This window comes from Danio aesculapii, chromosome 19 (assembly GCF_903798145.1).
Source record: "Danio aesculapii chromosome 19, fDanAes4.1, whole genome shotgun sequence".
In the NCBI taxonomy this organism is placed as follows: Eukaryota; Metazoa; Chordata; class Actinopteri; order Cypriniformes; family Danionidae; genus Danio; species Danio aesculapii.
The window spans coordinates 22,050,275-22,075,594 of NC_079453.1; the positions used below are offsets into that span (position 1 = coordinate 22,050,275).

Consider the following 25,320-nt stretch of genomic DNA (forward strand, 5'->3'; position numbering starts at 1 on the left):
AATATAAATACTTGTAATGAATACTTTTATAGAATAAAAATACTTTTATTCAGCTCGTATGGTTTAGCATTTGCCACTAAATACTTGTCAATACATGAGACGCTCCTTTTAAAAATATTACAAAAATCCTAACCCAAAGTTATTGAGCAGCAGTGAATCCAACAACCCACAAGCTAAGAAATAACAAACTCCCTTTCATAAGCGTTTTAAAAGCAACTTCATTTGATGTGTTATAAATTACAAAACCATCAATTAACTTTAAGTGTGTCTTAGGTATATGAAGTTTAATACTTTTTGGTAGAGATGTGCCGATCAGGTTTTTTTGCCCTCGAGTCCAAGTCATTTGATTTTGAGTATCTACTGATACAAAACCCGATCTGATACTTTTTATAATACATAAAAAAAATAAAAGAGGATGTTCCTTATATTTTATTTAATACACCTTATTTTAACATTCAACAACTCTGTTAACAAACAGAGCACTTCTGTGAGGTAGCTTGAACAATCAAGTAATAAATAACATAAATTCTTCACCTCTTACAATCCCAAGTTTACATATCTCACAGTCTGCTATGGCAATGTTGTCATCATCTTTACAAACTTTATAATACCTCCAGACCGCAGACACACTCGGGTTGCTGCTAGATCAGATACGGTTGCGGCCGGAAGATAAGAATTATTTATAATGTTTATTAAATTACCCAATAAATTGTATTTTTTAATATCTACCCCTACCCCAACCTTGAACCCACCCGTCACAATGGTTTTTACACAATACTGTAAAAATATTATTTATTGTTATACAGTGTCACAAAAACGATGCTATATTGATGTGCGTATCCGCAGCTGTATCCTATCTAGACTTTACCACATACTCAAGCTTTCCGTTTCAAGCTGACTCCGTGTTCTACTTTACCGGTATTTAACCAATAGCATCTCTGCAACAAAGTGATGTCATGCCGCACGTGTTGCGGTTTCTGTGTGAAGTAAAAAAAAGAGTTCTAACTCTGTGCCACAGCATAACTATAGATGTGTTCTAAAATAGAGTATACGAGTCCTGATCGGTAGATAATGTCCAATTCCGAACGAGTCCGAAACTGCTTGATCGGGGATAATTTTCGATCATGTCATCGAATCTGGACATCCAAATTGGTAAAAAGTATAAAACACATATTACGTGTTTGGTTTTAGTCACTTCCTTTTATATACCGTACAGTTGAAAGCAAAGTATTAGCCTTTTTTCAAGTATAGCTAAAACAAAAAGAAGAGTTTTGTTCAACACATTAAGACAATAGTTTTAAAAACCATAATAACTAATTTCTTGTGCTATGGTCACCAAAAGTACATAATATTTTAGTTTTGTGCAAGAAATATTCAGCTAGTATTCAGCTTACAGTACAATTTAAAGGCTTAACCAATATGTTAATTATGTTAACTAGGCAAGTTATGTTAATTAGGTAATAGAGCTATACGATTAATCAAAAAAAGTGATCTCGATTCAACCCTACACACGATCTTAAATAATGATTTTCTACGATTCAGCCAATTATATTTTCAAGTTCAGGAGAAAAGCATAAAGGCAGTTGCACAAGTTTTCACATTGTTTTATATACATTGCTCAGCAACATGGACACCTCCAAATGCTGTTAACAGAGTGACATACTGTATTTATAAGGTATAATCACCCAAAAATGTAATTTCTGTCCTAATGTAATGACGTATTCATGGCCGCAAAATCACACGAGCTGACGCACTTTGTTTTCTACTGAGAGGATGCGTGCGTGCCCACCAATGATGTCTACTCTAGTGAACAGAACCTGCATAGGCTGTAAGTAACAGTTGTAAATGTTATAATACTTTATAATAAAGCTGTAAAAAACGTTCAGTTTGTTGCACAGAGCGATCGCTTGGGAGCCACGAGAGAAGTAAGATTTCCATGTATGTTTTTTTCCTCAAAGTGACGGCAGCCATGACATGAGTGCACTCGGTAGTGAAAGGGAATCCGAAAGCGTGCACATCATTTAAATGATCATATCCCATTGTAAAGTAATGATCACGACAAACATTTGATATGTTTTTTCGTTCATAGCTAACAAAAAAAGTGTTGTGCATGAAAATAAATGTCTACTGGGTCAGTATAACTACTCTAGCCTATGTAATGCTGAATATAATGCAAGAGGGAATCTGATAAGTTCAAATGTTTCATTTTACCAGGGAAAAAACAGTCTAGAAATGCTGTCAATGACAAATGACAAGCGTATGTCTCAAACATAATTATTCAACTTCAGAATCATGAATAGCTGTGTTCTCACTTCATCACTTTACTGTGATTTAACAACCAGGACAAATTTAAAGTCTGTTCAAGTCCACCATTGTAAGACTAAAAAGACAAAATTTAGCATTTTAACCAACAGTAGACCTACACACAGGTCTAATATTATTAGTTATTTATCATATGTTTTAGTAATAACAATAAAAATAGCCTACTCATATTAACCTTTGTTTTACACCTACAGAATTGGGAGAAAATCATGCTCTTGATTTTAAGCAAAACAAAATCATGACTCTCATTTTAGCCAGAATCATGCAGCCATGCTAGGCAAGTCATTGGACAATAGTGGTTTGAGGCTGATAGCATTGACCTTAAAAATCAGTTTAAAAAATGAAATAAACTGCTTTAATTCCAGCCAAACTAAAAGAAATGAGACCTCATACTGTGGGAAAAAAACAACTGCTTTATTAAACACCACTAAGAAAGTATTTGAAATTAAAAAAATCACGAGGGCTAATAAATTTGCCTTCAACTGTATTTCTGGAATTCCAACAAGCCTTCAGAGGTGGCCTTGTCATGGTGATATCATGCAAATCGCTTTTTAGGGTTAAAGGTTAAATCATGCAGCGTGAGCGTGCATACCATCTCAAGATGTGGCCAAACCCAGGTTTAGCAGTGCTTTACATCTTTAAAAGCTCAGAGGGTCATCGCAGGTCAACAGCAGCTGTATTATGAGACCTTATGTTTGTTTAAGGTTAAAGAAAGCACTTTGCTGATCAAATACAGTCTCCTATACCTGGTTACCATACCAACTCACAATAAGGTCGCTCAATATGCCATTCTCTAAGGGTCAAAGGTCAGATTCTGGTTCAGAGAGAGAGAGATGTGTTAAAAGGGGGAGGAATGTGTGGATTGAATGTGTTGAAACCTGATCCTGGATCTGAAGAGAGCTCCGAATGTCTCATTTAAAAGTAATCTAAACATAGGGACGTTTTGATTCCAGTTAAAATTAGTTCATCTGTCCTATTTAAGCAACATATGTGAAGAGTATCATGTTCGTATGTTTAAAAACAGAAATGACACCAAAATATCCGCTCTGCTGCAATGCAATCCATTATCCTTGAACTGATTTCACAGTAAGGATGGATCCATTTTAAAACACACACACCTGAATGGCAACAGTAGGGTTCCACATGACTAAAAATGCATCATCAATTTTGAAAGCCTCCATTTTCATAGCCCACATGGGAACTTTAATACAGCGTTGTTAAATGTACCTACTTTGGAGAGCGTTTTAAAAGGATATATTTTCATTGCATAAAAATGTTTTTTTTTTTTTAATGTGGAGGCTGAAACCAAAAGAAGAACAGGTAACACTTTAATTTAGGTCACAATTCATGCTATTAACTACTGGCTTATTACCTGCCTATTAATAAGATATTCACTTTTTATTCAAACTTATAAACTTATAAAATTAAACTATGTTAGTTAATAGGGATGTGACAAGATCTCGTATGACAAGACCTCGCGAGATCGAATCGTGACAAGATTTCTCGTCGAGGTGAAAAGTTGTCTCATGAGTTATGATGGAGCATGAGGCTGAATTTAGCACTGAAGATTGGAGGCAGGATTGGATTTGAACTGCAAATCAAGTGCTTTGCACACACCTGGCAAACCAGGCTGGGCTCGGGAGTTGCACTTATTACTCGGTTGGGTGAGTGTGATTCCGTTTTTTTTTTTTTACCGGCGTTCAGCGGCTGCCGCATCCAATAGAAGCTACAACTGCAGCCACGCACACATTAACATACTTCTCATCCATGCGATGGAATAGCACTTCAGATATGCTTAAAGTCATAACCGTCGTAAGCACAAATGGAATTAAGACATGTGGAGCATTCCTATTGGAGTTGCATTATTGAAGAGCTAAGAGCAGAGAACCGTAATCAAACTTTTGCCGTCATGTAGGTCTTTTGGCTGCATAAACACACGACTGTTTGACTCGATTCTCTGCACCTACCGAGTCAGTAAAAGACCACAGACACAGCGTGAGCTTACACATCAAGTGAACTTCTGGAGACTCGGGTCGAGACACACGCCCTTATCACCACCGAACACACGTTTATGCTGTCGGCGTGCGGTATAAAATTACATTTAACAACTCAGAGCTTAGAGTTTGGGACGTGAATGAAATCTTGCTGAATGAAAGTAAAACTACTAAAAAATTTTAAATAAAATACCAAAAATTACATGAGTTTTAAGTTCAATTTGTGGAAAGGAGTGTGATTCCTCGTGTGAGATTGTACCGGAGAGAAGCCAGTCAGTGGAGTTTATAACTAAATATTTAACACTGTTTGCATGTCCTTTATAGCATAGAATTCATTATAATAAAAAAACATTTAAATAGAAATAAAATACAATTTTTTTAAAAGCACCTAAATTCTTTTGCAGTGTGTGATTTTTTTATTTCAGTTGAATAAAAATCTATTTTCCATTCATATATTAGCAAATATTTTGCTAATATTCAAAATTCTATATAAACAGACAACTTTCCAATCACGTAGGCTATTAGCAAAATATTTTGCAGTGTTGGTATGTCCTTTACTGTATATAATTCATTAAAACAGAAGTTATATAACATTCATTACAAGTTGATTTACAAAAGCACCTTAATAGTTGTGCAATTTGTGATTTTTTTTTTCAGTTGAATAAAAAACTAATTTCCATTCATATATTTCATCATTGAAGATTTCTTAAAGATAGTGTAAAATTCTCATCTCGTCTCGTGAACCCAATCTCATGTCTCATCTCGTCTCGTGGAGTAAGCGTCTCGTCACACCCCTATTAGTTAATGCTTTGTTAGTACTGTGAATTGTGACCTAAACTAAAGTGTTACTAAAGAATATGAGTTTTTAAATGAAAACTTATTAGTGTGAGCATACTATAAGAAACTATCCATGCTCATAACACAAATGTGTTTTTATTACTTCAATTTTCTAAGTAAATCTGAGCGATTTCTTTTTGAATGAAAATTTCTGATGCGTTAAGAGACCAAAAATCTATTATTTTATCTATTGTTAGAAAAGTGGCTAATTCATACAAATTCATACAATTTCATTCATATGACAACGTACAAAGTATAGAGTAGTCATGTTTTGTTGAGCTGCTCTCTGCTTACATTGAATTTTGATTAGAACTCTAGCTTTCGAGTCTTTACTTTATTTAACTCTCAGTCATACCTCGGATTTATATATTTTTATATTTGGGGGAAGTATTTCATGTATTTGGGCATCATGGTAGCGCAGTGGGTAGTCCAAAAACATGTGGTATTGTCAGGGCCAGTAACACAAAAAAACCCAAATGCAGGTGAAGACAATGATTTATTGTAGAAGGCAAAAAATCAGACAGATCAGTCCATATGCAAAATTGAAAAAAGAAAAAAAAATCCTTTAGAAGGCAATGTCTCAGTTTCAGGGGGGAAGACACAAAAACTCTGTTCAACAAATGGAATCAAAAATGCTCGTCAGCAAGCAGTCTTCAGTCTAATAGAAAGAACAAAAAAATTACTCAGTCCGAAAAAATGAATAACAAATGGCAAAAAGAAAATACTTGCAGACTTTGCTGGAATAGTTTGGGAGAGAATGACTGGAAATAACCAGGAACAAAAAATAGACTGGCCAGTAGAAACAGAGGCAGGTGAATTGGTCAAAACCAGGCCAGTGTCCAGGACATCATAAATTCAGGCAGCGCAAGAGCAATGACTTCTGGCAAGCCAGGGACTACACAGAAAGGCTGGGAAGGTAGGGAGAGAGTCCTGGAGTCAAACAGAAAAAGGTTAACTAAAAACATTCAGTTCACCTATCTGGGATGTTGCAGGGTCAGAAGCAAACAACAATCTGGCATTGAACAGCACAAACAAAAGAGAATATATAGGGGAGCTAACGAGGAGAAAATGAGCAAAGACAGGTGAAACAAAATCAACTAAATGAATGAGAATGAGGGGGTGGAGAGAAACAATTAGGAGCACAATCAAAGGAACATGTGGCTAGTACAAACAAACAAAACAGATAGAACCAGCCGATCAGCCAGGAGTCCTGACAGTACCCCCCCCTCCAGGATCGCCACTGGGCGATCCCAAGGGAGGAATCTGTCGGCTGTGAAACTCCTCAATCAACGACTGGTCCAAAATATTGCGAGCCGGGACCCAACATCTCTCCTCCGCACCATATCCCTCCCAATCTACAAGGTACTGGAATCCACGTCCTCTACGCCTGCATTCTAACAATCTCCTAACTGTGAACGCTGGAGAGCCCTCAATGAGACGGGGGGGAGGGGGGGAAACAGTAGGAACAGTAGGATTAAGGGAGCTATGAAAAACAGGTTTAATTCGGGATACATGAAATACCGGATGGACACGACGAAGGGAAGTTGGGAGCCTGAGACGTACAGCCGCCGGACTGAGGACCTTGACAATAGGGTATGGCCCAATGAACCGCGGAGCCAGTTTACGGGCTGGCACCTTAAGTGGCAGGTCCTTTGTGGAAAGCCATACCCTCTGCCCACAAATGTACCTAGGAGCCGGAGTCCGACGACGGTTAGCGGAGGTTCTAATACGTCTTTCAGCCTGAAGGAGGGCTTTTCTAGCCCTTCGCCAAGTGCGATGGCACCTTTGGATAAGAGCCTGGACAGAGGGAACCGCAGCCTCAGGCTCCTGTGAAGAAAAGAGAGGTGGTTGATAACCCATGCAACACTGAAATGGAGAGAGTCCAGTAGAAGAATTGGGTAGAGAATTATGGGCATATTCGGCCCAGGTAAGCTGCTGGCTCCACGAGGAGGGGTTGTGAGAGACAAGACAACGAAGCATCTGCTCTAGGGCCTGGTTGGCCCGCTCTGACTGCCCGTTGGTCTGAGGATGGAAGCCTGACGACAGACTGGTGGAAGCACCAATCTGTCGGCAGAACTCCCTCCAGAAATTGGACACGAACTGGGGCCCCCTGTCAGAGACCACATCCACCGGAAGGCCATGTATCCGGAAGACGTGGTCTACCACCACCAGTGCGGTCTCCTTAGCAGAGGGAAGCTTAGGGAGGGGAATGAAGTGGACCGCCTTGGAAAAGCGATCCACCACTGTAAGAACAACAGAATTACCGTTAGAAAGGGGAAGGCCGGTTATAAAGTCCAGAGATATGTGGGACCAAGGGCGGGTGGGGACGGGAAGGGGTTGAAGCAGACCAACGGGAGGTTTATTGGATGGCTTATTCTGAGCACAGACCGAGCAGGCAGCAACAAACAGACTGACCTCTCTAGCCATGGAAGGCCACCAAAACCGCTGACGGACAGATGCCAACGTCCTCCTCACTCCTGGGTGGCAAGTGAGTTTAGACGAGTGGCTCCACTGTAGGACAGAAGAACGAAGCAATTTGGGAACAAACAACAGATTCGCTGGGCATCCCTCAGGCACTTTAGCTCCCTGAAGAGCCTCTCTGACCTGTGATTCAATGTCCCAGACAACAGCTGCCACCACCCGCCCAGGATGGATAATAGGCTTGGGTGTGAGGCTGTCCCCTGGGCCATCGAATTGCCGGGAAAGGGCATCTGGCTTTACATTTTTGGAACCAGGACGGTAAGATAAAATAAAATTAAAGCGCCCAAAAAATAATGCCCAGCGAGCCTGCCGTGAATTTAATCTCTTGGCTGAACGAACATATTCAAGATTCTTATGATCTGTCCAGACCAAGAATGGCTCTGAAGTCCCCTCCAGCCAGTGGCGCCACTCATCTAAAGCCAACTTAACTGCCAACAACTCCCTGTTACCTATATCGTAGTTTCGTTCAGCTGGGGATAGACGATGGGAGAAGTAGGCACAAGGGTGCACCTTGCCATCTGCTGGGGACCGCTGTGAAAGGACCGCCCCAACCCCAACCTCCGAAGCATCCACCTCCACAATAAATTGCCTCTTAGGATCTGGGAAAGAAAGAACAGGAGCAGAAGAAAAGCAAGTCTTAAGCCTTTCAAAAGCACCCTGAGCCTGAGAAGACCACTGAAAGGGAGTTCTTGTGGAGGTGAGAGCCGTCAAGGATGCAGCAATTTGACTATAGTTGCGGATGAAACGACGGTAAAAGTTAGAAAAGCCTAAGAAACGCTGCAGAGCCTTGCGAGAATCAGGAGTCGGCCAGTTGGAGACGGCCCTTACCTTGGCTGGATCTACACGGATACCCTCTGCAGAGACAATGAACCCCAGGAACGGAACCGACTTAGTATGGAACGAGCACTTCTCAGCCTTGACGTACAACTGATTCTCCAGCAGCCGTTGCAACACCTGTCTGACGTGCTGGATGTGCTCCTGGAGAGAATGGGAAAAGATCAATATATCGTCAAGATATACAAATACAAACTTGTTCACCATATCTCTCAGCACGTCATTGACCAGGGTCTGGAAGACAGCCGGGGCATTGGTTAACCCAAAAGGCATTACCCGGTACTCAAAGTGCCCAGTGGGAGTGTTGAAGGCTGTCTTCCACTCATCCCCCTCACGTATGCGGACCAGGTGGTAAGCGTTGCGGAGGTCTAACTTCGTGAAGAATCCTGCACCCTGCAACAACTCAAAGGCTGAAGACATTAAAGGTAGGGGGTACCTGTTCTTAATTGTAATGTCATTCAGCCCCCGATAATCGATGCAGGGTCGCAGGGACCCATCCTTCTTCTCCACGAAGAAAAACCCCGCACCCGCTGGAGAGGAGGAGGATCGGATGAGGCCGGCTGCCAGAGAGTCGCTGATGTACTTGTCCATGGCTACACGCTCAGGACCAGAAAGGGAGTACAACCTGCCCCGAGGAGGAGAAGTTCCCGGGAGCAGATTGATGGCACAATCATAAGGTCGGTGCGGTGGGAGAGATATGGCCCGGGACTTGCTAAAGACCAGACGAAGATCATGGTAGATCACTGGAACACCAGACAGATCAGCTGCCTCCACCTGAGAAACAGAAAGCACAGAGCCAGGAGACAAGGCAGAACCCAAACAATGTTTAAGACAAAAAGGACTCCAGGACAGGACAGAATTCTTGGCCCATTCAATATGAGGATTGTGTTTTATCAGCCAGGGGTGTCCTAACACAATGGAATTACAAGGGGACTCTAGCAGATAAAACACAATCTCCTCACGGTGGTTGCCAGAAATAATGAGACTTACTGGGACAGTGGTGAAAGAAATGAGGGCAAGATGTGATCCATTTAAGGCTCGAGCAGTCAAGGGAATCTGTAAAGGAGTTGTAGGAAGCCCCCATTTGGCAGCCAGAGCAGAGTCCATAAAATTCCCCTCTGCCCCAGAGTCGACCAAAACAGCACATGGGTGATAGGAGTTACCCCACTGAACAGTGGCAGGAAGGAGAGTGCGTGCTATGGGGGGATCATTGACAGGAGTTACGCTCACCAATACCCCCCTGGCTACTGGCGAGCATTGCCTTTTAACGGACATGTTGAAGCAAAATGGCCAGATCTGCCACAGTAAAGGCATAGACCATTGGTTATGCGGCGCTTCCTCTCCTCTGCTGAGAGTCGGGTACGGCCAATCTGCATGGGCTCGGACTCCTGGAAAGTATCAAGACTAGTGGGGGAAAGAGGATCTTGGGCCCCTCCTTGTCTCCAAGTTAAACGAGCCATACGGTTGCGCTGACGTAGTGCTAGACGATTATCCACCCTGATGGCCAGGTCCACCAGACCATCAAATTCAGTAGGGAGCTCTTGAGCTGCTATTTCGTCTTGGATTTCATCCCTGAGTCCATGCAGAAACTGGTCCCATTGTGCTGCTGCATTCCAACCACATGAGGCTGCCAGAGTTCGAAACTGGATGGAATAATCAGAAACAGAGCGATCCCCCTGTCGAAGAGAAACCAAAAGTCTTGCTGCCTCACGCCCATGAACAGACCGGTCAAAAACTTTGATCATCTCTTTTTCAAAATCATTGAAGTTAAAACAGTAAGGAAATTTGGCTTGCCATACTGTGGTTCCCCATTCACGAGCCCGGCCAGTCAGAAGCGTGATTACATAAGCTACCTTGGCTTCTTCAGAAGAAAACGTGGCTGGTTGGAGGGAGAATACCACTGAGCACTGGGTCAGGAAGGCTCGACAGACAGAAGGGTCCCCATCATAGTGAGGTGGGGGATTTGCTCTGGGCTCTGGGTAACGATGGACAGGGAGGGGAGCTGAGTGAGCTGACATTTGCTCAGTACGGAGTTGCAGAAGCTGAGCAGTTAGGTCTGCAATCTGGGATCCCATCATTTCCAAGACCCGGTTGGATGAGGTGAGCTGGCTTTCATGGCGACCTAATAGAGTTCCCTGCTGGGCCAGGGCTGCTCTCACAGAATCTTCATCTGCTGGGTCCATTCTGGCCAGATTGTTCTGTCAGGGCCAGTAACACAAAAAAACCCAAATGCAGGTGAAGACAATGATTTATTGTAGAAGGCAAAAAATCAGACAGATCAGTCCATATGCAAAATTGAAAAAAGAAAAAAAAAATCCTTTAGAAGGCAATGTCTCAGTTTCAGGGGGGAAGACACAAAAACTCTGTTCAACAAATGGAATCAAAAATGCTCGTCAGCAAGCAGTCTTCAGTCTAATAGAAAGAACAAAAAAATTACTCAGTCCGAAAAAATGAATAACAAATGGCAAAAAGAAAATACTTGCAGACTTTGCTGGAATAGTTTGGGAGAGAATGACTGGAAATAACCAGGAACAAAAAATAGACTGGCCAGTAGAAACAGAGGCAGGTGAATTGGTCAAAACCAGGCCAGTGTCCAGGACATCATAAATTCAGGCAGCGCAAGAGCAATGACTTCTGGCAAGCCAGGGACTACACAGAAAGGCTGGGAAGGTAGGGAGAGAGTCCTGGAGTCAAACAGAAAAAGGTTAACTAAAAACATTCAGTTCACCTATCTGGGATGTTGCAGGGTCAGAAGCAAACAACAATCTGGCATTGAACAGCACAAACAAAAGAGAATATATAGGGGAGCTAACGAGGAGAAAATGAGCAAAGACAGGTGAAACAAAATCAACTAAATGAATGAGAATGAGGGGGTGGAGAGAAACAATTAGGAGCACAATCAAAGGAACATGTGGCTAGTACAAACAAACAAAACAGATAGAACCAGCCGATCAGCCAGGAGTCCTGACAGGTATAGGTGAATTGGGTAAGCTAAATTTTCCGTAGCGTATGGGTGTGAATGAGTGTGTATGGATGTTTCTCAGTGATGGGTTGCAGCCGGAAAGGCATCCGCTGCATAAAACATATGCTGGATAAGTTGGCAGTTCATTCCGCTGTGGTGACCCCAAATGAAAAAGGGACTAAGCCGAAAAGAAAATGAGTGAATGAATGATTTCACATATTTTTATAACTTTTTAGGGGCCTTTCTTGATTCTTGCTGATCCATTGCGTGTTCGAACATGGCCTCTAGGAAGCTTTTAAAGACTGTGCCTTCTGTCAAGGATGAAGTCGGTGTGGGTCAGGAAAATGTGAGAATGTTATACTTACTGCAATAATGTATGGTTTTTAAAAGAAGGCATCATAGCAAGCATTTTTTTTTTTGTTTTTAAAGATGTCTAATAGACGTCTAAACATAGTTGTCTTGTCTAAAACAAGGCCAAATTTGGGATGTTATTAAAAATCTAATAGACGTCTAAGAACAGGCCAAAATTAGGCAAGTCATCAAATAAACAGAAACCCCCAAACCTTTAAACCTACTGCTCATCGGAGATGAGAAAATCATACTAAAATATACTAATTAGATTTTACCAACTACTACAAATTAGCCGCATAAGTTACGAATTGCTGTGAAATTGTGTCGATCATTTTAAGTGATTACACAATATTATTCATTAGCAAGCATAAATGTAAATCTCAATCTAATATGCTTGTTGTGCAAGAATAAACCTCATTGGTTCTTTCAGAAACACTTAATGTGTTGAGAATCCATCTCAATGGTTCCAAGTAAGCAAGATTTAGCTTCTGTAACCATATTTGAATCTGATTATTTAATATAGGCATACACCAAAATGATCCACTTTATGATTTATCTGATCCCTTAATGAATTTTATAAAGCATTATTAGAGAGACAGAAATCTCTTAACTTCTGTTCCTAGAATGTAAAAAAAAGTTTTATGGGTTTGAACAGACTCTTTTAGGGTTTTCTATTTTGAGCTGAACTAACTGGTCAATGTAACAAAATTAACTTAAATTAAATAAATTGTCCATTCCAATTTGATCCTAAACTTCAGGAGATGTGGTAAAAATGAAAGTAGAAACAAAGAGGGAACACTGGTCAGTCTACAGGATCATGGAACACACACTGGTGCCAAACGGAGAGAATCTGGAATTTGCCACCATGTGACCCACTTCAAAAGAGAAGAGGTTCACAGTAAGACATGAAACATTCTACACACTCAGTTCATAAAGAGATGCGTTTAAACAGGCTTGATATCATTAGATAGGCTTGTGTAATCCATCAAACAAAGAGTGCAACCTGAACCCATACCAGGTTGAGGTTTCAGTACTGTAAATACATGTATCCTGTGTAAAGTATGTTGCAAGCTTTAACTAAAACAAAAAACTGCAATGAATTATTTGAAAATGCAAAAATTTGCTAAATTACAGACATATTTTGGAAGATAAACACAGTTTTTATGATGTACATGTACTATAAAGTATGTCCTACATTAGGTTTACCATAACATGCCTCTAGAAGGTTCATTCAGACTCAGTATTCCCCCATATTCACAGTAATGCTGACTGTCTGGGTCTAGTTCTTCTCTATAATAATAAACTGGGGCGATATTTATAGATCTCTCGTCAGGACCCAGTCTTGCAGACATAGGGCAGAAGTGGGATTATTGGGATGGTTACACACTTAAGACAACACAAAGTGATTTACTTACAAAGAACTGGCAAGATGTGTCGTTTAAATAAAATTAGCTATAAGATCTAATGACATAGCCCTGCACAAAAAAGTATAGCACTGAAATATGATACTGAAAGATTACCATATTCATACACTGTACCATGGTATTCAAAAATGTGCATCTCAAAGCATGACACAATTCTTAAATGTGCAGTTTATACTAAGCCCACACTTATAATCAGCGGTCTACATGTTTGCTGACTCATTTCAAACATATGTGGTAAATTTTACAATAAACACGATACATTAACAAAAGATACAATTAAACCATATGCCTCTTTGTGGTGGCACTGAACAAATTTATAATACGTATATGCCTCATTTCACATTTTGACCAACAGTAAACCCATGGCCATAGAAAACAATCTGGTGCGGCTGCATGTTCTTTATTTAAAGGGACTTTGCTGTGCGTCCCATATTTAAAATAAGTGTCCCACATACATAGTAAGTTAATATAAAAAAATAAGGGAAGAAAATGATCATTGCTGTAATCTCACTAAGAAATGCTGTGGCCAATCAAACAATTCAGGGAGCATACTTATTAATGTTCCCATGTGCAACATATCGGGTTGTGTTTTAACTGCTGAACTTTTGATGATGCGGCAGCTCATGCAGGACTGGCTGACAATATGACCTAAAGTACATGCAAATGCTAAAGGCAGGATAATGAATAACCGCGTGAGCAACGTAACAGTCTGCGTTGTATTCTGATAGGGCTGTTTTTCACTGGGGATTTATACTTGTGCAATTTACTTGATAATTAGATGATATAGCCCTGTGGAAGAAAGTATAGCATTGAAATAAAACGATACTGAAAGATTACCATATTCATATACTGTACCATAGAATTAAAAAATGTGTATTTTAAAGCTTGACACGATTCTTATATGTGCATTTTATACTAAGTCCAAACTCAGCGGTCTACATATGCAGTAAACATATGCGGTAAATTTGACAATAAACATGATAAATTAACAAAAGATACAATTCAACATACCATGTGTCTCTTCGGGGTGGCTCTGAATACATTTATAATACATTTATCCCTCATTTCACATTCTAACCAACAGTAAACTCATGGCCATAGAAAACCATCTGGTGTGGCTGCCTTTTCTTTATTTCGCTGTGTCTCCCATATTCAAAATAAGAGTCCCACATACATAGTAAGGTTAATATAAACTTATATAAACTTAAAAATAAGGAAGGGACGTAACAGTCTGCATTGTGTTCTGATAGCCCTGTTTTTCACTGGGGTTTTTCACTGCTATTTACTTGATAATTATGAAACAATGATGTCTGAGGCTCACGGTATGGCTATTTCCATGAACTGAACTTTAATTATTCAACTATGCCTAGATTTTCTTTTTAGGGCACCTTTAAAAAATAAACATGACATTGCCTTAAAAAACATGGCAAATAGCAGGCACCTACGAATCAAATATTGTTGCTTGTACACTATTAAATAGATTTTGTTAGCACACTTTAAACAAAAAGTTTAAATATCTAAAATTCTGTTTATTATTGTAATAACATGCTACATTTTCAGAAGCCATTCCATTAGTGGCACATGATTCTTTGGATATCACATAATATTATGTTATCTAGGGCTCAAGAAACGTCTTATTATTAACAATGTTGAAAACAGCTGTGTTTTATATACTTTTTACTATTATTTGTGAAACCATGATTAATTTTGTCAGCATTGTTTAATGCTCATTAAGTTAAAAAGAACAGCATTTACTTGCACTATAAAACTTTTAAAAGTTGATTATTGAAGGATGTTGGAAAATTTTACAAACTGATAATAATCTTACAAAAATACAGTATGGTTTACAAAATTCTTCAAAATATCTAATTTTGTGTTTAACAGAATAAATGAAAAATGACTAAATGATGACAGACTGGTCATTTTTGAGTGAACTATCCCTTTAGGCAAATGAAGAGAAATATTTTTACAGCTGCAGAAATTCTCTAATAAATTCTTCGAGAAAAAATGATTATCCCCTGCCTAGTATATTTGTCTCAAACGGCATGTTGTTTATAGACAATCCCTCGCTGCACGATTGAACACCAGGACACATTACACCAGGTGGGTTTCAGATGTCTGAATTCAATCTGAATTACACAGCATAGTTAACGGGTTTGATCAGAAACATGCAGTACCGATCCAAAGTTTCAGAGCTACCATTGCCTCAAGCTACAGTCCTCTGCAACTTTGCAGTCTCACACATCTGTGCCAATCAATATGGAAGTACTTATAAGCCACTGAGCTACAGCCCCGTCTTCACCAGCACACAATCACAGTCGCACATATGGTGCACTCACACAGACGGTGTCAGCCGCGGCTCATGTACCTTTATACTTCTCCCTGACGTTCTCGTAGGCTTGCACAAACTCCTGCTCGTCTACATAGAGTGTCACGTTGGCTGGATCGTACATGGACATGGCCCTGGAGTGAGGTCAGGTCTCTTACTTTCGGGTCCTTCTTCGGACGTGCCTTCCTGACGATTGGTCTGTCAGAACAGACTGGTGTGTTTGTACAGGCTCACTTTCTACAGGCTCTGTGCGTGTGTGTGTGTGTGTGTTTAAGTGTGTGTGTGTGTGTGTAAGAGAGTATTCCCCCACAGTTCTGGCTCTCGTTCCAGACCACCAGTACCACTCCCCTCTTCAAGCTTGAGAAATACCAACACACACACACAGTCCCACCTCTTAAAGGCATACATGCAACACACAACAACAACATGCTGATTTCTAAGACATCAGCTATCAAAACAGTGATTGTGTTTCAGATAGAACACATTAACTATGCCTAGTTACTATATAACTGCAGGTTAACTGTGCTTATATATAATAACTTTGACTGTTAAAAGGTATCAGTTACTAGTTAATTAATTAAAGTTATTAGTAACTGATAAAAGTTATGGTAAATAATAATCTTAACCTTACTGATTTTGATTGTAATACAATAATGTGCACCCATTTGTAAAGCTGCTTTAAAACAATAATTGAATTGAACTGAATTGAATTATGGAGCTGGACAAAAAATGGTTTTGTAGAATTGTGTTTTTTGAATAAGTTGCACTGGGTTCAAATTTTATTTAAAGTAAAAAAAGATGGATAGCATAAATATAAATCTACTTTGGAGTATATTATATGGGTGCAGTATGTTCACACTTGTAATGCAATTCTCTTGGTTCAATTGGTTTGACCATATAAGAAAATTATTTATTTAATCCTGGTTTGGTTCAGTGGAACTTTAAGGGCCTCATCATACACCAGGCGCAATAAGGCGCAAGACGTATTTGGCGTGATTTGTTGCTATTTTCAGAGCAACGCAATACAAATTTTTCCACTTTGCGACACGTTGCTTAAATAGTAAATACATTTGCGCAGCTTTGTGGGCTCATGGGTGTTCCGGTCAAGAAAGGAGGTCTGTTAAGGCACATTGTTGGCGTGTTGCTATTTTGAGGAACTAAAAGCTGAAAGGCGGTCTAAAGTTCAGCGCAGAGCGCGTTAGTTGTGCGCCTTAAACACCTTCACATTGCTTAATACAAACAGGATGTACAGCAATACACAAATATCTTTACATATGAAAAAGAATAAAATAATTAAAATATTACAAAAATTATTAATTTCTACATAAATATAAAAACCACTGCCTGCGTGCCATCTCAGGGGGCCTTTTTTCAGTTTACTCATGACAATTTGCTTATTATGTTGCAATTTGCTTGTTATTATTATTAGCAGTATTATTATATTCCTATTTATATTTGTTTTAATAAAAACAAGTTTAGGTTTGTCCACCTGTCTGGTTTTGGAGACGTATGGATCATGAAGCATACGAATAGGACATGTGTTCAAATATAACTCAGTTTTTTGACCATACTTCATTATTATTGTTTTTAAATTAATTTGCTGGAAATTAGAACTGAATTGAGACATCGTTTTGAAACAAATCTATTCACTTAACAAACAAATTTAAATATGTAGGCTAATTGATGTCTTCAGTGGAGTGCGTACAACACTGTTTCTTTATCCACCAAAGTAAAGGAGTAAAGTAAAAAGTAAAAGTAAAGTAAAGAGAAAGTAAAGAGGCCAAATAGAGGAGGCTCGTTCTTTATCCTCACGCTGCAGATGATCTGTTTAACTGTTTTCTCGCTAGTGAAGCACTCAGTTTATCCACTTACAAAGTTCACCATGTAAATAGCAAATGCACCGTGGCATGACGCAACTGACTCTGGAAGTGGGAGATGAGACTTTGATTGGTTTAATGCACGTTATGCTCAAAAACTATAACTCATTAAGAGAATAAGCATAACCGTGGTGCAAACCTCATATTTATATCCTTAAAATAGCAAATGTGGGTTCAGACATGCCCTTAATGCTTTTGCGCCATGCGCTTTAGACTCCGTGGCTAGATCATTAAAATAGAGAATTTATTTTTCTTCATCATCATTTTGTCTTTGGTCTATGTTGCATTCTTATTTTTAAGAAACTACACCAGCTTTTTTTTTATATTATTATCATTTACATATAAATGTAAAATAAGCTACTGGTAGTCCTGAATAAAATTTACAAAAATCTACAAAACATGATTAGCCTTTAACAGTATTAAGAACAAATTTCAGCTTTGTGATATTTTTCTTATTTTTAATTTTCATTAAAGAGTAAAATGATTTAATTTACAACAAATTACTGAAACAAAAGATTAATAAAAAATTAATAAAACAGAAATAATAATAAATTTTTTACTGAATGCTACTAAAATAGCATTGCTATTGATAACATGTACTGTACACATTAACACTAACAAAATTTGAATTCAAGTGAAACTGAAACTAGTGGTGTGTGGGGGAATGTGGCATACCCTAAAGCAGGGTTTCTCAACCACGTTCCTGGAGGACCACCAGCTCTGTACATTTTCCTCCTCTCCTTAACCAAACACACCTGATTCAGATCATCAGCTCATTAGCAGAGACTGAAAGACCTGTATTGGGTGTGACAGACAAAGGAGACATCCAAAACATGCAGTGTTGGTGGTCCTCCAGCAACGTGGTTGAGAAACACTGCCTTAAAGCAGTGGTTCCCTATTACAGTCTTTGAGGCCTCCTAACCTGCACATTTTGTATGTCTTCCTTAAAACACCTAACTCTCTCATTAACGGAGAGATTCATGAACTGATCCTAGTGTGTCAAATAAGAGATATACAAAATGTGCAGGGCAGGGGGTCATGAAAATCAGAATTGGGAACCACTGGCTTAAAGAGGACATTATATACCCCTTTTTACAAAATTTAAAATAAGTCTCTGTTGTCCCTACAGTATGTGAAGTTTCAGTTCAAACACCATACGAATATTATTTTTTATAACTGCCCCTTCCAGGCTTTAAATTTAAATGAGATTGTGCTAGGGCTGTGCAATTAATCGAAATCTAATCGCAATCACAAGAGGTTGCAATATGAAATACATATATTATTTCATTTCCCTGACCCAGAGCAAAGTAATGTGATCAGTAATGGGAGTTTTTTGGTTTTTAGTTCACAGACACCAAACAAAAACAGGTCATTTGTTAGAGCTGTCGCAGAATTGTTGCCAGCATGAGGAAATACAACAATCAGCACCTAAATTAAATTGTGATTCAAATAGAAAATCGCAATATCTGTTAACAAAATTGCAGTTAGATATTTTCCCCAAATCTCACAACCCTAGATTGTGCTACAAAAGCCTCTTAACCAGAAGAGCAGCAGATTCAAAACAGGACTTATGTTATCTCTGTGAAAATTTGAAAATGTCAAAAGAAGTGGCTCAGATAGCAGTCTATGGAGACCACAATGTTTATTTGTGTATCCTAAAACTCCACATTTATAATTCTCTTAGTCACTTGCATTATATTCAGCAGGTAAACACTCTAATGGCTGCTTCTCAGTCAGGGCTGTCTATGGTAATGAGGGAGAGGTGTGTAGGGCTTTCCTCCACACAACTATGTTTAAACCCTTTATAAAAGTGATTTTTGCATAATGGGTCCCCTTTAATGCCTCTCTCATTCCCCTTAAACCAAATGTGTGACACTTGTATATGATTTGCTTGCTTGATTTTTAGTAAATTTTAATTTACAGAAGATAAGCATGACTTATATTCTGCAAATATGGTATAAAACGTGGGCTAATAATGGCGGTGTGCACCATTATCATGAGATGCTAAAGATTTGTCAGGATATTTTTTTTGAAAGTAATTGTTGAAAGTTTTATATTTTTGTTTGATCTGTTCAAACTACTGCAAATATTTTGGCTTCAGAAGCCACAAGATGTCTAAATTAATTCTAAGGATTCTGTATGCACTCAGATCCAGTGAGAAAAGGGAGTATACAGTGTGTCTGGAAAAATACATAAATTCTGATTCAATCTCTTATGCTATTTTGGAGATGTAATGTAATAAATAATAATGTAATGTAATAAAATATTGAGACAATTTAATCATGCCTGAAAATATGTTCTGAATACCTTTGCCAAAAGTGCAATAAAAACAGAAATGAATCTTTCAAGAATTAAGGGAACACAGGATATGCCCTAAAAATGCTGAAGTATGGCTTAATACATTTCTGAATTATGCTCAAATCACATTTATTTATCAAAACCTTTTCAAGCCTGCACAGCCACAAAACGAAACCATGTTTTTATATTTTCTAAAGAAATTGTTTATAACACAATATTCACTGAACTGATAGCAATATGCTTAGACAGCCCTTTCTATTGATTTTAAAATCTACACAAATAAAGAGAGATATTGAAAAGGGAAGAGACCATATGAATCTAAATGAATCCTCTAATATTAGTATTACTAGGCATCAATGCAGCTCATAATCAAGCACCTTTTGTGCAGCAGACAAGAAAGCTATTCAAATTGTGTGGTTTGTTGAGGGGAGGTTATCTATACCTTTTCTGAAATGTACAGAAGTAAAGTCAGTAGAAATCATGTAGAAAGCAACAATCACAACCATGATCGCATCTGAAATGGGTCATCAGAGAAAATAATCCATAATTTATTTGCTGATCATTTATTTCTTATCGGGCCGCATTTAATGACAGCAATAAACCGCATTCATCTGCAAACACCGACATGGCCACTAATATATTGTGCATCAGTACAAAAAAAGAAAATAAATATTAGTATATATGGTAGTATACACTCACCGGCCACTTTATTAGGTACGCCTTACTAGTACCGTTTTGGTCCCCCTTTTGCCTTCAGAGCTACCTTATCCTGCGTGGCATAGATTCAACAAGCTTTTGGAAATATTCCTTAGAGATTTTGGTTCATACTGACATGATAGCATCATGCAGTTGCTTCAGATTTGTCAGCTGAATCTCCTGTTCCACCACATCCCAAAGGTGCTCTATAGGATTGAGATCTGGTGACTGTGGAGGTCATTTGAGTACAGTGAACTCATTGTCATATTCAAGAAACCAGTCTGAGATGATTCTCACTTTATGACATGGCGCGTTATCCTGCTGGAAGTAGTCATAAAGGGATAGACATGGTCAGCAACTATACTCAAGTAGCTGTGGCGTTGACATGATGCTCAATTGGTACTAATGGGCCCAAAGTGTGCCATGAAAATATCCCCCACACCATTACACCACCACCACCAGGCTGAACTGTTGATACAAGGCAGGATGGAACAATGCTTTCATGTTGTTGACGCCAAATTCTGACCCTACCATCCGAATGTCGCAGCATAAATCGAGACTCATCAGACTAGGTGTTTTTCCAATCTTCTATTGTCCAGTTTTGGTGAGCCCGTGCAAATTGTAGCCTCAGTTTCCTGTTCTTAGCTGACAGGAGTGACACCCGGTGTGGTCTTCTGCTGCTGTAACCCATCCACCTCAAGGTTTGGCATGTTGTGCATTCAGAGATGCTCTTCTGCATACCTCAGATGTAACGAGTGGTTATTTGAGTTACTGTTGCCTTTCTATCAGTTCGAACCAGTCTGGCCATTCCCCTCTGACCTCTGATATCAACATGGTATTTGCGCCCACACAACTGCTGCTCACTGAATTTTTTCTCTTTTTCAGAGTATTCTCTGTTAACCCTAGAGATGTTGCATGTGAAAATCCCAGTAGATCAGCAGTTTCTGAAATACTCAGACCAGCCTGTCTGGCACCAACCACCATACCGCGTTCAAAGTCACTTAAATCACCTTTCTTCCCCATTCTGATGCTTGGTTTGAACTGCAGCAGATCATCTTGACAATGTGTACATGCCTAAATGCATTAAGTTGCTGCCATGTGATTGGCTGATTAGAAATTTGCGTTAATGAGCAGTTGGATATATATATATATATATATATATATATATATATATATATATATATATATATATATATATATATAGCAGTTGGATATATAAATGGTATATATATATATATATATATATATATATATATATATATATATATATATATATATATATATATATATAAATGGTGTATATATATATATATATATATATATATATATATATATATATATATATATATATATATATATATATATATATATATATGAAGTAGAAGTCAGATTTACTAGCCCCCCTTTGATTTTTTTTTTCTTTTATAAATATTTCCTAAATGATTTTTAACAGAGCAAGGACATTTTCACAGTGTGTCTGATAATATTTTTTTCTGCTGGAGAAAGTCTTATTTGCTTTATTTCGGCTAGAATAAAAACTTTTTAATTAAAAAAAAACAAAAACATTTTAAGGTTTAAAATTATTAGCCCCTTTAGGCTATATTTTTGTTATACAATAACTTGCCTAATTATCCTAACCTGCCTAGTTAACCTAATTAACCTAGTTAAGCCTTTAAATATCACTTTAAGCTGCATAGAAGTGTCTTGAAAAATATCTAGTAAAATATTATTTACTGCCAACATGGCAAAGATAAAAGGAATTAGTTATTAGAAATGAGTTATTAAAACTGTTAAACATTGTTTGGGAAATATTTAAAAAAGAAAAAAAAAATTAAACGGGGGCTAATAATTCTGACTTCAACTGTATGTATATAATATGGTAGTAGCAACCTAGAAAACACTGAAAAGATAAAATAGTGGCAGCACTGACAAATGTTAACTCTCGCTACAAAATCCCCTAAATAACAGTACAGTACATTATACACAGGCAGTGATTAAATGAAGAAGAAAAAAAGAACAGGGGGGAATAAGAACAGGAAATAAAGCCCCTTTGTATAAAGTATGTCCTGCAGTCTATCAGAGGAGAAAATGGAAAAGCTTCCTGAGATGAGGCTGGGGTCAGAGGAACTGAACTTTTATCGCTCTAAAATGCAATTAGCTTTTAAAGAATGAAGTGGGTGAGAGATGCAGCACTGCATGTCTCTCCTTACCCCCTTTCTGCAAACTAAGACAAGCTGGTAGCTGCTATATATTTGATGCTACACAGCCATCTTGCAACCCCCAAAGGTCTCAAGGGCGCAAACCCCGCCCGTTCCTATAAGTAATCCCTTATACCAGATGTGCCCTGTTACAAGCATTCCCGGGGTGGCCACAATGCATCAACCCGTCAGCTCTTTCCAAATACACTGGATAATGCTTGTCATTTTTAATGTCACTAAGAAAGTCTTTCTCAAACTACTGCACACATTTTGGCTTCAGACGCAATACAATTTCTAAAGAAATACCACTGCACACAATCAAACCATAAATGTGGGTGGTGTGTATTTCAGGAAAAACAGCCTACATAAATCCTGTTTTGGAGATCTCGTGGGATAAAAAAAACTTTGGAAATAATTGAATATAGCCTGATATATGTGCTCTGAACACCTAAATTGACAAATGCGTAATGAAAATAATATCCTACGATTAATCTGTCAAGAGTTACGGAAACTGGATATGCCATAAAAGATAGATGCAAAAACCTCATGTCCAACATATTTATGGACTGTGCTCAAAACATATTTTCACAGCTGGTTAAGTTATCAGTCGAAACCTGTGCAGAAAGAAAAAAAAGTCAGCTTATTTTTATTTTATTTACATTTTCTGAAAAATGAAATGCTTGCCACTCAGAAGGCATTTCCACAATGTTAGAGGGTCTGTGGGTTTTCTGGTATGTTGCTTTGTGGTCACTAATGAGCAACACGTCTATTCACATCAAGAACTTAAGAATAGGAACCTGACAATTAACTTAAGCTACCTTTTAGTTAGGGATGTCCCAATCAGGGTTTTTGCCCTCAATTCATTTGATTTTGAGTATCTACCGATACTGAAACCTGATCCGATACTTATATAATACATAAAGGCTTTAGGAGCTATGGATGAACTCCATATGTCTGTGGTAAATGAAGTAGTTTGTCAGAAATCTTCTTAAAAAAGGTCTGGCTTTCCCTGTGAAATAGTGGCGAGACGGCATTCAAATCGAGGTATATATTTATATATATATATATATATATATATATATATATATATATATATATATATATATAGTGCATTCAAAAAGTATTCATAGCGCTTCAATTGTTCCACATTAAGGTCACAGCATTATTTATTAAATTCATTTATTTCCTCAAAATCCTACACACAATACCCCATAATAACAATGTGAAAAAAGATTTTTTTGATTACGAACGAGTACACCAATTTCAAATCACGTGATTGGATCTGGACATCCCTACTTTTAGTTGTTTTAGATGGTAAATTTTTCATTCATAAACAGAAATTTGCAAACAGTTACCCATCCTTTTCTTATTTCACAATAGAAATTAACTCACTCCTAAAATCACTTCATCTTATTGAGAATAAAAAACCTAAGATTCCTGAAATATTATACACATGTATTTAAAGACGATCCTTGATTTTAGTTGCTTTCCCTATGGTTATTTGCTAAAAGTGTCATTACAATTATCATTTGTTTAGTTTTGTTGGTTTAATTTAGTAATTGTATTATTATTATTATTATTATTTTATTTTTATTAATACTATTATTATTTTATTTTTTCCTCTTTCTGTATAATGATATGTTATTTGTGTATGTGATTATAGTTTTTCTTATGACTGTGTATTATTAACTTATTTAAGATCTGTCCATGACCCCTTGAATTTTGGTCTGATTGTTCTTGTATTGTCAATTCAAGCCAAATACTCAATGGTCATGGTCAAATACTCAATAATACTTCAAAACTGCTCAAGTTTCTACATTACTCACCAGTACAAAAGCATTTTAGTCTAATGGGCAGAAACTCTTGATCTTTGTGATCAACGTCATAAAAAGGTTGTTGGAAACCCTGTATGAACCCTGATATCAACATTTTTAGCTTGGACTACTGACACCATGTGGTTATAATAGGACTTACATTTAGAGAACACACAAAACTCTAATTATCATTTGGAACGAATGACTTGCCATTTAATTTTCTTTAATGTCATTGCTTAACATGAAAACTCAACAACGCCAAACGTGTATTAATATATAACTAAAGCTAAATTTTTTAAATCATTTCATATTAGATCTGCTTTAAAAAGTGGCAAATTATCAGTCTTTAAAGTAACACACAGTGAGGAATGGAAAGTTAGATTCTTTGCATCTATCTAGATCTAAATAATTGTGTCTAAATCTAAAATATCATGTCTAAATAATTCACTGGATTTCTTGAGGTCTGGAAGTATGTGGAATAAACTTCTCTGTGCTATTTATAGTTAATCATGAATAATTGATCCAACGTGATGTGCTCTATAAAGCTTACAAATATTCCCCTGAGCTTTATGGAGTGTATTGTACGAAATTTCGACAGTAAATTAAAATAAAACCACAGGAATATCATAGTTTTGACAGACAGTAGGCTGTCACATTGCAATAAGTCTGTTGGGTAAATTTTTAATTAAAGACATATATATGCAGTACATTCCTCTGGAGATACCGGTGGTTTCTGTGAGGAGTAACTGATAATCAGTTTGTGCTGTGCAGAGATGACACCAAGAAAAAACTGCATGTATTTTTATATATCGACTTTAATGTTTCATAAGCATTATTTGAAAAGGAGCTTTTATTTTGACTGTATTTTGAACAAATTGTAATACTTTAATTAATCTAAAAAAT

General features: G+C 37.9%; 1 protein-coding gene across 6 annotated transcripts in view; it reads right to left on the reverse strand.

The window, feature by feature from the left end:
- pleca (plectin a) overlaps window positions 1–25,320 on the reverse strand; it is a 239,793-nt gene that overhangs the window by 185,922 nt on the left and 28,551 nt on the right. For 2 of the 6 annotated variants that reach the window (XM_056479242.1, XM_056479240.1), the window contains exon 1: window positions 15,574–15,783. The exons of the other annotated variants lie outside the window; for them this stretch is intronic. In XM_056479242.1, coding sequence (XP_056335217.1) covers window positions 15,574–15,664 — 91 coding nt within the window. In that variant the 5' untranslated portion in view covers window positions 15,665–15,783. Of the gene's footprint in view, window positions 1–15,573; window positions 15,784–25,320 lie in introns of those variants that run through there. 6 annotated transcript variants of the gene reach the window in all.